Below are 17,394 nucleotides of genomic sequence, written 5' to 3' on the forward strand. Positions count from 1 at the left end.
CCTGCCTCAGCATGGACGTCGCCATGTTGTTTGTCACGTGATTACTCCTCTGATCTAACACACATACTGAATTAAGCAAATGGCGTAAAGTTGACTGAGACCTTTTGAATTTCGATAGTGTTGTTTAACCACGAGAGTCTGAGAACAAAAGCTCACAAACCCCTGGGTTTGGATGTTTGTGAGATCTAACAAATGATGACAATTTTTATTTCAAAACAAATTATTGATAAGAAGATTTTGTATAAGTTTAAGGTTGTATCATTAGGTATATACGCTATCTTTGGTTCATGTATACAAACATTCATGGCTGAATTACTGGGTGGGGTAATTAGATTACATTAATATGTAGACATCTGATGGAGTATTCTAGGTTTCTTACCTTCTTCTTATACTAAATGTGAGACAACAATGCTGAGGATGAGTTACTGAATGAAAAAAGCTTAAATGAACAGGGCTTGATGCATATGCGTAAAGTGTTGTCCCAGATTAGCCTATGCAGCAGTCCACACAGGCTAATCTGGGACATTTTCCCCTTTTATGGAATTTTACATTTAAAGGATGTCTCTTTTAACCCATTTATGCCTACTGTCTAGAAAGAAGGCCTTGGCATACAGCATAGACCCAGATGAGACGCCGCATGATGTGGCGTCTCATCAGGGTCTGCGCTGTTTGCTTAAAGGAATTTCTGTAAGAAATATTCTAAATATAGAAATAAGTATACTGGAAATCCCTTATTTTGGAAATAAATTGATCCAATATAGAAGGATGGGAGAGTCCACTAGGCATAAATGGGTTAAACAAAAATAACACTTTATGCACATGCTCCAACCTGTTTCCCAGACAAAGGGTGAAATTCATGCATGATTCAGTGCACTGAGTTTGTGCTTCATAATATGATATGAAGGTTGAGACTGAAACAATGAATCTATACAACATTTCTGTATCTGGGGGCCGTTTCATCAATATATACGATTTTTCTGGTATCGTAATTTACGTATACATATTTGTGAAGCGATTTACGATTATACATAAATACCGTTTCATCAACGAAATCGTAAAAAGCCGTTTACATAAAATAGGACTACGTAAAGTATGGTGTTTGTTTACCGAAAATATAGTGACACAGTCTAAAATATTTGTATGACGTAATTTTCGCGCAATTGCCAAGCAGACGAAGTAAACAATATGGCGGATAGTGGGCTTAACGTCGAAAAAAGACGAAAGAACAAAAACTGGACAGTTGAGCAAACGACTGTCCTTGTTGAACGATGTGTCGACGGATATAATCTACTCACCGGCGCCCATAAGTTAGGGCTGTCAGAATCCGACAAGGATTCGTACTGGGCCGAAACTATTGAAATGTGAGTTTGTCATGTTTGACAGCTGTCAAATGTTGAAGGTTTTTTATATCGATGTACCGTGCATTTTAATTAATATTATATCAATAGTTTCTGTAATGTTTTTTTCAATATTAATTTCATTTACCCTATTAACTGAGCTTGAATGTCCAACCATTGATAAAATTCAACAATCAATTCAGCTGTCAAAAGTTTTAACATGTTTAATGTGGTTTAGATTCTATATCATAATGCATATGCCATTTTATTTGGTTTTCTGCAGGATTAATGCTGTAGGTCCGGAGCGAAGTCTCGTCGAGGCAAAAAGGAAGTGGATCGAAGTTAAGGTGCATATTCTTTTGTTTAATATTATTCAATCATGTTTTGCTTTAATGGTTCACTTATTTATACACTAGCCATATTTATTCAATCGACTTGCAACAGTTGTCCATACAGTGAAGACAAATACATAATATGGATTTATATTGATGCGTAATCATTCGTTTTAATGTCAACTTTCATCATTTTAAACTTAGGCTAAAATCTGCCTTGCATCAATTTGCTGTTAAAAAGAATTAATATGCAATTGAATTAAAGTCTCCGGAGTGTGTGTTGTAAAGTTTTAACTTTATCATCAATGAATTTGAGTGATATGAGGCAATTAAGTCATTTAAACATGAATTTATAAGCAAACATTTGTTAATTTACGTTTGTTTACCTATATGTTATGTATTTTGACTCCTAATATTTTATACCAGCGATTTTTCCCCCCAAATGGGAAAAGTACCCGAACCATACCAATTACCCGGTAGGAAAAAATTGCGTGAAAAAAATTAAATTGGGAAAATTCGTGCAGTGAAATCTCCCAATTGGGTATTATGGGTATTTTTAATTGCTTGGTATCAATTGCACAAATCATCTCAAATATAGAATAACATTTTTTTTGGCTTGACATGTTCAGTATCAGAGCTCATTTTAATTGTTAACTTGCAGAAAATGCACTTTCGGAACAAAATGGACGAAATTTCGCTTCCATTTGGGGAATTTTTAAACGGCAAATGGAAATTTTGTATGTTTTTTAATTGGGTTAGTACCTTTTACGCCTACATTTGTACTTAATTAAGAAGGGAAAAAATCTTTGCATACATAGGGGGTAACAGAAATTATCAAATTATATTTTAAAACAAAATATATCCCTTTGTAATTACATTTTGTGATGCTGATTAATTAAGTTGATTTGGGTTGTAGATTTTGACAAAGAAAAAAACACAAGATATGGCAAAGGAAAGACGTGCCACTGGTGGTGGACCAGCACCAGGCAAACTAAATGCTTGGGAAGAAAAGGTAAAAATAAAAAGGAGATTAACAGTCATATCCATATTTGGTTGCATGAGAATTAAACTGTTTACATGAGATGTTATATGTGAAAAGTAGTTTTAAAGAACACACACAAGTAAAACGTAAAAATTAAGCGTGTATTTTTTCATATATTGATCAATATATCTCACCTCCTACAAAAATGACCTAATCTGATTGGCGTAGAGAGGTCATGTGCCCATGGAGTTTTTTCAATACACCACCGAGTAATTCCCACACCCAAGGAGTACTCGTGTAGTCAGTTGTGATATAATCGTTACACTGTTAGTAACTGAAGTGTATGGGATATACACCCTTAGTAATTTACTACCATACTTAAGCTTCGCTCTCGTATGTTATGAAATTACTGAGGTTGGATATCCTATACACCGTCAGTTACTAACGGTGTAACGAATAATACACTACATGTATATATACACTTCAGTGAGAAGATACACCATAGCATAGAAAATTGCATTTAAATAGTGAAAACAGGCAATTGTTTTTTTTAAATGAAATATGTTGTGAACAAGGGAAGTGTTGGCAGAGTAAGAGCATAGTTTCAACCGAATAATATGATAAAATAATGTATATTCATATACTTCCTTTTTTATTCAAATTCAGACACTGACAGTTATCCCAAGCTGTTCTATGTCTGGAGTGAATGAGCACGGAGATGTATTTCTCATGAACTCAATTGGTAACTAAACATTTTATTGCTTTACTACCATAAACCATTTAATTACAATCCATATAACAGTAACTTATTCAATATGTACAAGATGATGTTATGTACAAGTTTAAACAATGAGTAACTCAAATTGTAGTACATGGACATAATAGATATATAGCAAAATTCATACTCATGGTTTACATTTTTGTATGGTATTAATTTACAAGTACATGTTTTGAACAATCTAACATGATAACATAGTATGCTTTCACTTTCAAAAATACCTTTTATTTGCAACCTGTTTTACTTTTTATGCGAGATTAACTATACATTTACGTTTCCAGCTTTGCAATTTGAAGACGATGCACCAGAGGATGCTGAACAATGTATGAATGTTTACATATAAAATAAATTATTTCAATCTTAAACTATGATTTAAAATGTACTTTTCAATATGTATATCTGGTGGATGGACGGACCGACTGACCGACATGTGCAAAACAATATACCCCCGCTTCTTCAAAGGTGGGCATAAAAATTAAAGGACATCAACAAAGACATACCTTCATATAAAATAATTGCGGTTTTCTTATCAATTAAACTATTAAAAATATACTGTATTTATATTTTAAACAAGGCATCAAAGAGAAAAATGAAGTAGAAGAAGTGTCGACTGGACATACCGGTGAACAGGAACATAAGCCCATAACCTGTAAACAGGGACAGAAGCCCATTAGTGGTGAACAGGGACCGAAGCCCATTACTGGTGAACATGGAAAGAAGCCCATTTTGGGTGAACAGGGGCAGAAAAGGAAATATGAAAGCAAGTGTTTTGTATATTTAATTAAAAATAACAATTATTAAATTTCAAAATCATGTAACTGAATTTATTAATAAATACAATCATGTCAGCATTCATGAATGCCAATAAAACATTTAAAACAATCTGACATACCACAAATATTTCGAGATTAAATATTTATACTGTGAACCTTATGTAACAAATATAAAAGAAGTGATTGCTAACTAATTTGCAAGTAATAAAACACATGTGATATTTACAGGTTCTGATGAATCATACAGGATTGAACTCATAAGTATTGAGCGAGAAAGGCTAGAGGTTGAAAAGGCGAGGAATACAATTCTATTGGACATAAGCAATAAATTGGAATCATTAATTACACTAAAAAAAATAAAAATGTTGAGTGAAAACCAACTTTTACCAGAGCATTGAATTGCCTGAGTTTGTTTAATGAACAGTTCATTTGAAAATATGCTTAAATAAAGCAAATAATTGTGTTTACAGTTGCTTTTACTGTCATCAAATTTGTTGCACAATGACACACATGATTTTTAATTTATTCAAGTTTGAAATTATTCAAACAGTCTTATTAAATCTCTCCTTCTGTTTTGACCATCTCTATTTTCGGCTATTGGTACTGGCAAGTCATGATCACCCGCCTCAACTTCTATGGCCTCTAGCAGTGGCACATTTCGTGAGACACACAAATTGTGCAGCCGCATGCACGCCATGACCACTTCAGCAGACTTTTCTGGGGTGAATGGTAGACAACCAGCTGATTTATGGAGGCATCTGGAAATATCAATTTATGTTGATTTACATTTTTTGCTTTCTGTTTGTTTATAGAGAAATATCAGTGAATTAAAATAATAATTTTGGTCGTTTCACCAAAGCTATTATTTTTGCCCCCTTGTGACCCCAATTTAACCATGGCAACGTCTATACCATAAATATGCTTTACTTGAACATACATGTAAATTACTGAAATGTTTGGCTTCATTACATAGCCTTTATTCTGAATATCAACAAGAGCTGTCAGAAGACAGCGCACTCGACTATTCGAGTGCTTGACAGTATAATGTAAGCCATCATGGGGAAATAGTTCATATTCAATAAGGTCAAGGTAAAATAGTCATATTCTAAGTGGAAGAGGAACATTATTGAAATATATTGATTGCTTATGTTTTTAAAGAATTTGTACTTTAAAGATTATTCTGAGTTCAGGAATATTTTATATTGTACATTTGAAATAAAGTATTTGAAGTTTGAAATCAATATATATGATACTTACGAAGTAAAATGGATCAATACACCAAATTAAATACAATATTCAAAGTGACAAAGACCAAAAAACAACATAATTCCATTAAAAAGTCAACCAGTGATATGCAACTTGCATTGTACAGTCCCCTTATGATAGTTAGCGAGTTTTCCAAGTCTTAAAGAAAAAGCTATGATACTTTATGAGTAAAATGTGCCAAAACACAAAACTTAACCAAATGTGCAATTATCTAAGTATAGAAGGGACCATAATTATGTCAAAATGCAAGTCAGAGTTACATAACATTGCATGCACAGTCCCCTTATGATAGATAGTAAGTGTTCCAAGTATGAAAGCAATAGGTTTGGTACTTTAGGAATAAAATGAATCTAAACACAAAACTTAACCAAATTAAAATGAACCTAAACACAAAACTTAACCAAATTTTCAATGTTTAAGTATAAAAAAGTGAACATAATTCTTACAAAATTCTTGTTACATTTGTCTGCTTTTGTTTATAGCTTGAAGTCATGTTGGTAAAGAAGTATGCAAAATATAAAAGCAACATGTCAAGGACATTAAAAATATTTGAGGTAGTATATCGACGTAATTCTTTCGCGCGACAAACCGTCTAATAATGGTGAACAAATGTTCAAACTGATTTTAAAATCTCACAATGAAAAATATTTTATTGCACGGACAATTTTTCGGGACATACCGACCAACAGACAGACCGACAAAGTGACTACTGTATGGTATAAAAAAGACAAAACGTTTTCATGTAAAAATACCTAAATCGAGACTTGAGAACACCAAATGTTCTCTCTACCACCATATGGCCTGATACTAATGCAGCATTGAAGCGTTCCTCTGCAGGTGTTGATGGATTGGACAGCGGAGTCACCAAGTATGATCTCAGTGGGTAACCGCTGTCACCCAGAAGATGTCCAATGTCATTCGCAGCCAAATAGTCCTGTGTTAAATTTATTATAATGTTTTTTAAATAATCTTAAGCATGGGATTTTATTAAATGAGTTCAGGAATTATGTTAATCTATTGAAGATTTTATTAAATGATTTCAGATTTTTTTGTTCGTAAGCAAGCCTTTGGCTGACCAGCATAATCATATTTCATGTAAATAAAAATGTGGTGCATTTATGGAAACAAAAGCTATCAAAAGAGATTTTTGTGTTTGCAAATAATCAAGTAAAACAAAATAACCATTATTTTTTTAATGCTCTACATACTTATGATAGAGATAAGTTAAGGTTTGTTTTTTTAACTAGCAGGTTGTGCCTTTCCATTCGTACACATTAATAATATACACTTATAAGTAAAAATCTAAAATATTTTCAAAGCAATATTAAGATTAATATATTTAATTCATTGAGCTCACAAAATAATACAAACCTTTAATCCACAGTTGTCAAAAACTGATGCATCATGTGTGGACCCGGGCCATCGTGCCACTACATCAATAAATCTAAAAGTAAACACATCATACATAACATATAATGCAATTAAGAGAAGGTGAAAACTTATCGGCTTTTGCTAAGAACAGTATACTGCTACCGTTTATCAAATGCGCTATACCAACAAAATTTATTTAAAAACGCAATGTTAAGGTAACTACTTGAAGTGTAAGTCATACACTTAGAGAACAAGCACAAATTGCAGAATTATATAAGAAATATTTCAGTAAAAGCACATGCTGCTGAATTTTCATAAATAATATATAATATTACCTGAGTTTGTCATCAACCACTGCTTGGATGTTCAGTGCATGATACCCCTTTCTGCACACATATGCCTCTTCATTGGCAGTTGGTGTGCAAATGGGGATCAACGTGCCATCCACTGCACCAATGACATTTGGCAGTCTGCACTTTCTGTAAAATGCATGTTTGCATCTTACCAACTCAGCTCCATTTGGAAATCTGAAAAGTAATACATTGATACAAGAGCAACGCATAATGGGTGCCACGCTCCGCTGCGGGTGCAGTTTTGAATAATTGAAAGCTTCCAAGATTATTTTTTTATCTGAAAGTTCCCAGTGACCTTGACCTTTGACCTAAAAATGGGTGTGGCGTGCAGAACTCATCAAGGTGCATCTACATATGAAGTTTCAAAGTTGTAGATGGAAGCACTTTGATTTTAGAGCCAATGTAAATGTTTTAGCACAACATTCTCTCTAAAACCAATCCATTATCAAAGTGAACAGTTGTCCAAATGACAAATACATTTTAATGAAAGCTTATTTTCAAGACTTTAAAAACACTGGCTAACTCATATAAGACAAAGATTCTGACACAGTAAGGTGTTATTTAAAGTCTCTATAACGCTCAAAAGCAACGAAAATTTCGTTAAGTATTTCATATAATAAAGTGAACACCTTAACAATCAGTGTTCCTTATAGCAATAGCCAAAATTTCAACGCTAGATGTGGTATGATTACATAGATTTTTGTAGATACAAAATGCTCGTTTTTATTTATTTGTGGCCACAATTAATTCCCGCGAATATATCTATTCATACGACACAAGAACACCATTTAAGTGTTCATGTGTCGTATGAATAGATATGCAAAACAAAAATAAAAACGAGCATTTTGTATCTACAAACATCTATTTTACCAGACCACATCTGACGTTGAAATTTCGGCAATTGCCATAAGGAACACTGGTTTTTAATTGGTCAAGTTTATTTTACGAACAATTGTACGAAATCTTCGTTGATTTTGAATAGTAATGTTACTTTAAAGATTAACACATAACACAATTTCAAACAATTCATTTTTTTATTTTCAAACCGATATTTACTTTTTATTTTCATAATGTGTTAGTCATGTGTTGACATATCATGACAAATGCAAAAATGTCATTTAATGTGCAAAAATAATAAAAAAATTAATTTACCTGATGTTATTTAATCTGTTGTTTACAGCTGCAATGAAGTTGTGGAATATTCTGCAAAAACTTGACCTGCTGATGCCATGCAAGTCAGCAACTTCTGAATAAAAATCTCCCTTTGCCAAGTAACGCAGTGAAGCAAGTACCTGAACAAAACATACATTTGTGTAGTATTTTAAACAAATATTTTATAAAAATATGGAATAGTTTTACATAAATAAGTGAATGTTTATGTTGCTTATGATGTTTTGTCGGTCAGAAAACTAGCAACGTCTCTTGAAGCAATTATAAACAAGCAGATGTTGCCTAAAACTTGATTACTTCAGGGTACACTTTGACATTCTTTGAAGTTTACAAGGTATGAGGGGCGCAAGATCAAACCTTGTAAGTCTTGAGAAATTCTTATTTTTAAAATAGCCAGTTTATACCGTGTATCGGTGTATTAAGCCTTTGTTGTCAAATAATTTTTTCAATTGTTATCAATAAAAGAAATTGTAGTACCATGCCCATGTATGTAAAAATACTCTCTTAATCATTAACAAAACTAATGCAACTACACTCAAAGCTCAACATTAACAATTGTCCTATTACCCCTGGCAGGTAAAAGTTTAGTCCAGGCAAGTTATTTTATAATCCAGTTGTCCGCCCAGGCAAGTGCAAAAAGAACAAAGAGCATTAAATTTTGACTTTAATGAGACTTTAATTGCTGTTATCATTTTGTTGAATGTGCCAAAATAAAAAAGGTTTTGTGGTGTTTCATTTTGATCTTTATTAAAAATATGATGTTTACAGTTAATGTGATATTTCATGTTTGGCCAAGTGGCTTTACATTCTGGGCAAGTAGATCTTCTAAGTAGATTTACTTGCCCGGCAGGGCAAGTTGGTTTTAGGTTTATGTTGAGCACTGACACTATTTATGTATTTCACGAATATCCGAAATAATGAATTGTTCGAAAGTATAACAATTTGAACATACGATGCAAAATTCACATAAAATGTTTAGAATTATCCGGAAAAAAACACTAACTGAAAAAGAAAAATTAGCTGCTATGACAATCATTTCTGATTTAAATTACTTATGTGCAAATACAATAAAAAAAACACTTAGCCATTTTTGTGTCCGCTGTTGTTGTTGAATCTATTTCGATTTCACAGACAACCTTGACCTTCTATAATTAGCTGATATTTACCCAAAGATAAAAATAAGCGTAAGAAACTTAGTTTTGTTAACAATCAATAGTAATCAATCCACTTTATAAATTGTACGCTACCTGTGTTATCGGTTTTATAGCGAAAGACCGATTGCATGTCCGCGTTAAGTCGTCTGCGACCAATTCAAGAAGTTCAACTATCGACTCATGATTCAAACGATATCTAGACAGCAACTCCTCTTCGCGGATGTGATCCAATTCAATTCGGGGTTTAAAAAGACGAGGAATCGGTCTTTTTCTGCCCCTTCTTGCATCGCGAAGAATATCTAACGCCGCCATTACGTTAATATACGACTGCTGCTACCCAGTCGTATATTTATGTATGAAATTTATGTTATCTTATTTTACGATTTGCTTGATGAAACGTGATTTCACTGAAACATCGTAATTTATGTAAATCGTAATTTACAACTAGTCGTAAATCGTTGATGAAACGGCTCCCAGGTACAATAATAATATAGCTCCACTTTCAACCCTTAATCTCTGACACAACAATATGATTGATTAAGAACAATACAAGATATATAAGATTAGTTAACTGTTTCCAAGCTAACAAGCTAAATTGGGCACAAGATGTTACCGAATGCTACCAAATACAAGGGATGCATAACTATTTCCTGGATGTGTAAGTTATTGCACACTGATACCCAGTGCAAGAGGTCACCCATGGACAGACTACATAATACCAAGTTCCCACTACTTGTTCACAGTGCACGGTTCCTACCTATCCAAAGAGCTGGGTACCATTGGTCTTCTTGTACTCAATAGTTTTCTCTGCTGCTGTGCATAAACCTGTCTCTACCTTTCACAAATCACTTTGGATCAGTTTGAAAACTGAAAACTAGTAGTTTTTAGTTGTGCAAATATTCTTGGTTAATCAATATTAGTTTAAACCTATTTATTTTAGTTGGATTGCATCAAAAGCATAAAGCGTATCGAAAACACCCTCAAATCCGTTTCCTGGGTAGAACCAGTACACCGTGTCTTTTAGGAAGATCTAAAGAATATTCCCATAGCGGGTATCGAATCAGTGACCTCCCGGTCGCTAGGCGGACACCATTTCCACTAGGCCACAGCAACCTCGAATATTAACAAATATGAATATTAACCAGTGTAACAATATTTTGTTAGGTCCGCGTAAAACATAATTGCTAGGTCACATTTATTTAGTGCAATAAAAAATTATTCAAAGTACTGGTAATTTAAGCAATGAACTGTGTCAAAATCACAGTTTATCAGTTTGCCACGTTTACCATTAAAGAGCGTAATATTGTTTTGGCAATTCACTACACTATTTGACAGTGTAAAAACTGTTTGCCAACTCACCGTTAATAATTGCTGAAACATCTGCAAAGCAACTAGAAATTGGTGTAAAAAAACAACTACAAAATAAAAATCTGAGTACTTATTTAGAAGAATGAAGGCAAAAACTTGTTGCCTTGAAGATCACGAATCTGCCAGTACGGCCAGCTAAATCTTCACAAACCTGTGTTTAGTCACATAAAAAAATGCCCAAAGAACTGATGGTATAATGTACTATTAAAAAATACCCGTATTTTGTGTAAAAATTAACAATTATTTGTTTACTAATTTGTTTAAGTATAATCTATAATATTGTGCCATCTTAACTGATCTAGGATAAAGATGTCATGCATCATCAATGCCTTCAATATTTTAGACACTTTTGCATAGTTTTGTAAACCACAACAATTAAAACAAAGATTGTCCACTCATTACAGCAATCATAATGTTATAATTGCATGTGCAAGAGAAGTTATTGAAGTGTTGACTGGTTAAAAAAAAACACACCAACTTACAATAACCAAAAATGATGTTGTCAGAATACACAACAGGTACAAGTTTCAATTAACTTTTAAGTAATAATTAGTTGATAAAATTTCCTGTGATTCTGAATGAAATATAACCACTTAAACCATGTGCAAACCAAAACACATCTCAACAGACAAAGTTCCCACAAGTAGGCAAGGTTTCAAACGGAGGTGCAAACATTGGTTGTACACTCTATATGCACACCCAAGCCATGCATTTGGATATACAGGGTAGTTAGAAAGCATTCTGTCAACATTGTATAAACAGCAGATCTGATTTACATGTAAAACAAATTAATATGTGCCTTGCTCTGGATAAAATGTGCCTATTGTGTGTGGGTAAAGTGTTGGCCCAGATAAGCCTGTGCAGTCTGCATGGTCTAATTAGGGAAGACATTTACCCCTGTAACTGGATTTTTGCTAAGAAGAAACTTCGTTTAAACGAAAATACCAGAAAAGCAGAAAGTGTTGTTTCTGATTAGCCTGTGCAGTTTGCACAGGCTAATCTGGTACGACACTTTAAGCAGAAGCATTAACCTCCATTTTCCCAGAGCGAGGATGTTTAGAATACATCACAAGGAAATGAGGAAGTGTCTTACTTAACTTCAGTTATAAATAAGTAAAAAGAATGCACTTCTTAAAATGTATTTAGCTTTTATAATAAACAAAACAGACTGTACTAGAGACACAATTCAATAAATACACAATTCTATCACAGTTAAGATCACATACTTCAGCATGAATCAAAAACCAAACAGCTTTAAACAAACATAAGATAGATTAGTATAAGAAAGTCCATTTAGTGGCACACATACACACACATGCAGTCTGCAAAATTAACTTAATTCAATCTAAATAATACAAAAACACAAAGAGAGAGAATAAAATATATGAAATATTTTGGAGTTTAAAAATGGATCTCAATTACTTTGTATCACATTCAGTTTTTATAATCTCTTTTCAAACACAAACAAGTTTGTTCTTCCACAAGTCCATTTCTTTCAAATATCATGTCAGTTAATTATTTTTGTCTACAATATCCCATGTGTTTTAGTTCCACCTGTCTAATAACTAACCATAACATGGAAATCTTTTAGATTGTTTGATCAAATCAATAGCTAGAATTGTTAATCTAATTCACTGATGTTTGGTGTACATAAAGAACTCGGAGTATTTGTGGGCTCCAGAAAAGTGTATTAACTTAACATTACTATCAATGAAAGTTTGTTAATTTTGTAGACTGCAGTTATAGTATGGCACCATCTTTACTTAAAAATCAACATACATTGTTCATTTTCAGTAACAAAACTTGAAATATTTAAGAAAAAACACTACCTAATATAAAGAACCAAAATGTGTTAATAAATTACTTGTTCACTGTTTATAGTTTAGACAACTATTTTAAACAAGTACTACACAACTAACAATTAATAATCATTAAATATTAAGTATCTAAGAATATCACAGTTAAAATGCACCGCACATGTCTCTCGATGTTAAAATACACCAATCCCTATTACACAATAGTTCATCAACAGTCTGCTTCTTTAGGCTGACTTATAATCACTATGCAAAGTCAAAGTTAATTATTTATATTAAATAGAATATAACATGAAGCAATAATAAATTAATAGCAATGTTGAATTAAATGCTTTCAAGATTACTGTTTTTTTGTTGGCAAACATTTTCCTTTTTTTTTTTTTTTAGAGCTTGTAATGACATTCCACTGCTGTCACAGTAATTTCAATTTAAACTTTTCTTAAATTAACTGCTTACTGTGGCAATATTTGTCACAATGTTACATACTGTAAATCCAGAGCTGATACTAAATGTCAATCAGTATGTATAACTAAAAGCGCAGGTTAAGTATTTCAGTGCCACTTTTTACATGTTCATAATGTTGTGATTGATAAATAAAGATGGTTATCCTCAAATGTTCATGTACGAACGTCTACTTTTTCTCTTTGGAGCAGTAACTCTTTCAAGCTGGAAACAAAATGGAAACAAACCCTATAGTTCATAGCCTCCTTAGTTCGTTAATACAACGGTTAACAGATTGTGATTATTTTGTTTCATATTACAGAGTATATAAATACCCTTTTGGTTGTTTCAAAAATATATAATGAGGTAGCCAGGTTTAGAATAAAATAATAATTATCATAATTATACATTTTGGTCTCAAATCAAGACCACTTATGTGAAGCAATATGCTCTGAGTGAAAATAAGTGTACCTAAGACCATATTGTCTTGAGTTGAACATCTCAATACCAATCTACCTATGTTAACTCACAGCTATTAGGCACTTCAAGCAATGGTTATATTACTGGACCAAGTCCTTAACATTAAAGGACGATTCATGATTCAGCTACATCCAGTAGCCATTATGGTATCTTTATGCAATAAAATGACTACAGACAACCTCGGCATACATCCTTCCCTCACATGTTCTGTATGTTCCACTGACACTCTTATATATTTTTTCCAAAGAAATGCACAGCAGCAGAGTAAACTAAGTTCTTACTAAAGGCATATACATCCTTAGCAATATATATAATATGTGATTCTGCCATCAAAGTCTTAAGTCTTCCACAAGTATTCAGAAAAATCTTCAAAAAAGCTATAAATATTAACGTAGGAGAACAACTAAATACAACCAAATAAACTCTCACCATTTTATTAAATTGTCAAACTAATATACATTAAGCGATGCCCAAAGTAGACGTTTGAATTGCAGAACTGATCAGTGGACGTGATAAATGAATGATTAATATAACAGCCCAACATGTATTTAGACATCATTTCAGGGCAGCCTCTGTACAATGCCTGTCATCATAAAGATGTCACTTGTAGAAACTTTTCAAGATAACTCACTGTCAAGTTTGAAATATAATGGTTAAGGGGTTTAAATGTGTATTACCAATATTAACATACCTTTCAAGCCATTATTTTTATCACTTTACTGTATTCAGCTAGTTGATATGGGTAAATATCTTGAGCTGAACATGTATTGAACTTAAATTAAAAGTGCAATGGTTAATATTAAATTTATGAGATGACTGAAATGACTGACATCTACACAAGGATATGATTCAGTTGCTACTAACTATAACAGCAAGGGTCCAATCAAGCACCTACCTGGTCTCTCATGCGCGCAATCTCATTTCTGCGTTTTGCTAGAATGTCCTCTGAGTCCCGCAGTGCTTGCACTGTCTCACGCTCCTTGACAGACGCTGCTGCAAGTTCCGTCTGCAGGCGCGACAAACTGTAACAAGTATCAGACCCATTAGGCCCAAGTAAATGAGTCTCACTTTGAAACAGGGCTTTATGCATGTGCACTGCAAACTGCACAGGCTAATCTGGGGTGACACTTTTATGTACGTGCATTAAGACCCATTTTCTCAGAGAAAGGCTTGGATATTTTACAGAAAGTAGAACGATTGATAGCAAGATACATGCTGAAAATGTCACAAATAAAAATCTGTGCGATAATATCTTTTCTTTGTGACAGCACAATTAGGATATAATTTAGTGAACAGCGAAAAAGAAGTTACATCAAATCATACTGTATATCACAGAACATCTCATTAAATGTTCAGGCAGCTGTAGTCTGATGTATATAAAACAAGATAATTCGTTCAATTGATGTCCCTCGCCATAACTAAAAAGTTTGTGACAGACGGATGGACAGACGGACGGACGCACTGATGGACAAAGCCAAAACTATATCCCTCCCTTTGGCGCTGGATAAAAACTTTAACATATATTATAAATCATTAAGAAAGCCTTAAGAAGCACATGTAGTCTACTCACTTTTGTTGGGTGGCTTTTGAACGGCCATCAAGATCTTTGAATTCAGCATCTCGTTTTGATATTAACTGCAGTAGATCAAACAAACCAATTTATTGACAATTTGATCTAATATTTGAATAGATTGCTGGGAAAAGCACAAACACAGTCAATAGATGCTCTGATCATATGCCTAGTTTCCTCTTTTTCATTATTATTTATAAATTAGTCTTTTAGATATTATAAAATTATCACTTAAGTGTTTAATAATGAAACTTAAATCAAAATTCTGATTTGTCATCCAAAGTGAACTTGACCATAAAGAGAGATAGGTTTCACATGTGATATAGTGAATATTTTTATTATACAATTACAAATGATGAAGTTACTGTCTAAACAAGTTGCATTATACCTAATTTTACCTTTGACCTCAAAAAGCTACTTTCATTTTTAAATAGAGACATGGGCCTTAAACGTATAATGCTGTTGCAAGTAATTTGTAAATTGCATGATGAATAATGACATTAAAGTATGTATGCATACGAAAATACAATGATGGCTATTTTAACTTTAAAAAGTGCTCCATATTTAACCAAACAACCCATGGATAACTTCCAACTTTTATGCTAGGGCAATAATTTTAACAACATCATGCAGATGGTCCCTTAAGCCGTGACTTTCTGAAGCTGGCCCCACCTGAGTGACGTCCCTGAGAAGGCGCTCCTGCTTGCCCCGCTTGCCCTCGCTGTCCTTGATCTCGCGGCGGATGGCGTTGAGTTTCTCCGAGGCCTTGATGAGCTCTACGCCTGCCAGATTGGCCCGCTTCTCCAGCTCTGAGGTCTCCTTCACAGTGCTCTCCAACCCCACGGTAGCCTTGTCATACTCTCGCACTGTCTCTATTGCCTGAAATATATACACAATCATATAGCAGCTAGTAAGCCAGCCTCAGTGTCCCCTTTTTACACTTTTGCACTGTCTCTATTGACAATATAGAAGCAAGTTTTCAAGTAAGGACACGTAACGCTCACAGGGGTGTGATTGAGGTGAAGTTTGAGGGAAGGAAAATTATGTATACTGATTTTGACTACGCAAATGGCTTGCATTAGGCAATGACAAATCTTAAAACAGACATTTAAATAAACACCATCTTAAATTTATTAACAAGATTTATTTATGAAAACCATTCTTATTCACATATAACAAATAATGAAAAGTCACCAGTATTAATTGTGATCAAAATAAATTTGTGTTCCAATCCCTGTGAAGGATGACGACAATCTTTCGTTTGTGATCAATGTCTTTAAATTTGAAATAAGTTAAAAAATGTTACAATGTTGAACTACAGTAATTACTTTAAGTTTTCAGACACTTACAAATAATTGTTTTGTTTAGTGTCCAAAAATTTAGATACAAAAAATATTTAAAAAGTATAGGTTTCCGAAAATTTAGAGACAAAAATCAAGGTGTCCAACAATTATAATTATATTGAAATAAAAGCAATAAATCAATATACAATAATGTTCATGTGATTAATTCTTCTTTTTCTGCTTGAAAAATAAATAAATAGAACATAAAAACAGAAGAAATACTGCTTCTTTAAAAGGACGACACTGTTTCAAATGCTGTTGGATAAATCCATTACTTGCTATTGTTATACATGGTTATTTACCCAATTAAGCAAAGGTAATGGTCCAGTGCCCTCAGGCATGCATCTGTAAGGTTTTATTGCTTTATTCTGGTTGTAAAAATCCATGATCGAAGTGACACAAGATAAACGAAAACAGGACTGAAGTCTTAGAATAGCGCAGTAAAATATACTGTCCGAAAAATGTAGAGATACAAATTATGGAAGAAAACCCATATGTCCGAAAATTAAGTAACGAAAAATAATTATTTTGGCTTAAAAAGAGGGTGTCCGAAAATTAGAGTGTCCGAAAATTTGGAGTAATTACGGTAAGGACAATTAACCAGGGGATCCATAGTTCAAGATTTTTTACCAAGACAGTCGATCTTCCGTACCCATTCAGAAAGTGTTATCGCTTTCAGATTTATATCCACTGTTGTTTGTTCCCTTTCCCATTTTAAATTCTTTTTCAATCTTTTTTAAATCTCCGAGATTTTGTGAGATTCGTTCGTTAAATAGTCTTCATTTTTGCATCACAAAAGCGCCATTTGCAAAAGAATCAGCAAAGAAATGTGGAACACATTTTAAAACACAGATTTTAATTG

The 17,394-nt window shown here is 33.3% G+C and overlaps 3 protein-coding genes across 6 annotated transcripts in view; 1 reads left to right on the top strand and 2 right to left on the bottom strand.

Moving 5' to 3' along the window:
- The window catches only part of LOC127843867 (centriolin-like), a 176,184-nt gene that overhangs the window by 59,514 nt on the left and 99,276 nt on the right, over window positions 1-17,394 (bottom strand). For all 4 annotated transcript variants that reach the window (XM_052373747.1, XM_052373744.1, XM_052373745.1 and 1 more), the window contains 3 exons: window positions 15,862-16,068; window positions 15,190-15,254; window positions 14,515-14,641 (listed from right to left, as the gene is read on the bottom strand). In XM_052373747.1, coding sequence (XP_052229707.1) covers window positions 14,515-14,641; window positions 15,190-15,254; window positions 15,862-16,068 — 399 coding nt within the window. The remainder of the gene's footprint in view (window positions 1-14,514; window positions 14,642-15,189; window positions 15,255-15,861; window positions 16,069-17,394) is intronic.
- On the top strand, window positions 1,171-4,600 carry LOC127843869 (uncharacterized). The gene is made up of 7 exons (XM_052373754.1): window positions 1,171-1,361; window positions 1,621-1,684; window positions 2,586-2,681; window positions 3,318-3,393; window positions 3,711-3,752; window positions 4,004-4,189; window positions 4,431-4,600. The coding sequence occupies exons 1-7, from the start codon at window positions 1,186-1,188 to the stop codon at window positions 4,598-4,600; spliced, it is 810 nt and encodes a 269-aa protein (XP_052229714.1). The 5' UTR covers window positions 1,171-1,185.
- Window positions 4,240-7,202, bottom strand: LOC127843870 (putative nuclease HARBI1). The gene is made up of 4 exons (XM_052373755.1): window positions 7,175-7,202; window positions 6,840-6,898; window positions 6,221-6,402; window positions 4,240-4,960 (listed from the first exon to the last, which is right to left on the bottom strand). Exons 1-4 carry the CDS (start codon window positions 7,185-7,187, stop codon window positions 4,741-4,743), a joined length of 474 nt encoding a protein of 157 aa, XP_052229715.1. The 5' UTR covers window positions 7,188-7,202; the 3' UTR covers window positions 4,240-4,740.

This window comes from Dreissena polymorpha, chromosome 9 (assembly GCF_020536995.1).
Source record: "Dreissena polymorpha isolate Duluth1 chromosome 9, UMN_Dpol_1.0, whole genome shotgun sequence".
Lineage (NCBI taxonomy): Eukaryota > Metazoa > Mollusca > Bivalvia > Myida > Dreissenidae > Dreissena > Dreissena polymorpha.

Excerpts from the sequence above, each read along its gene's own strand:
- LOC127843869 (XM_052373754.1), top strand. The coding sequence starts at position 1,186 with ATGGCGGATAGTGGGCTTAACGTCGAAAAAAGACGAAAGAACAAAAAC. Across the intron at positions 1,362-1,620 it reads TGGGCCGAAACTATTGAAAT|GATTAATGCTGTAGGTCCGG; the intron begins GTGAGTTTGTCA and ends GGTTTTCTGCAG. Across the intron at positions 4,190-4,430 it reads GCAGAAAAGGAAATATGAAA|GTTCTGATGAATCATACAGG; the intron begins GCAAGTGTTTTG and ends TGATATTTACAG.
- LOC127843870 (XM_052373755.1), bottom strand. Across the intron at positions 6,403-6,839 it reads TTGACAACTGTGGATTAAAG|GACTATTTGGCTGCGAATGA; the intron begins GTTTGTATTATT and ends AATTTAACACAG. Across the intron at positions 4,961-6,220 it reads GTTCTCAAGTCTCGATTTAG|ATGCCTCCATAAATCAGCTG; the intron begins GTATTTTTACAT and ends TGATATTTCCAG.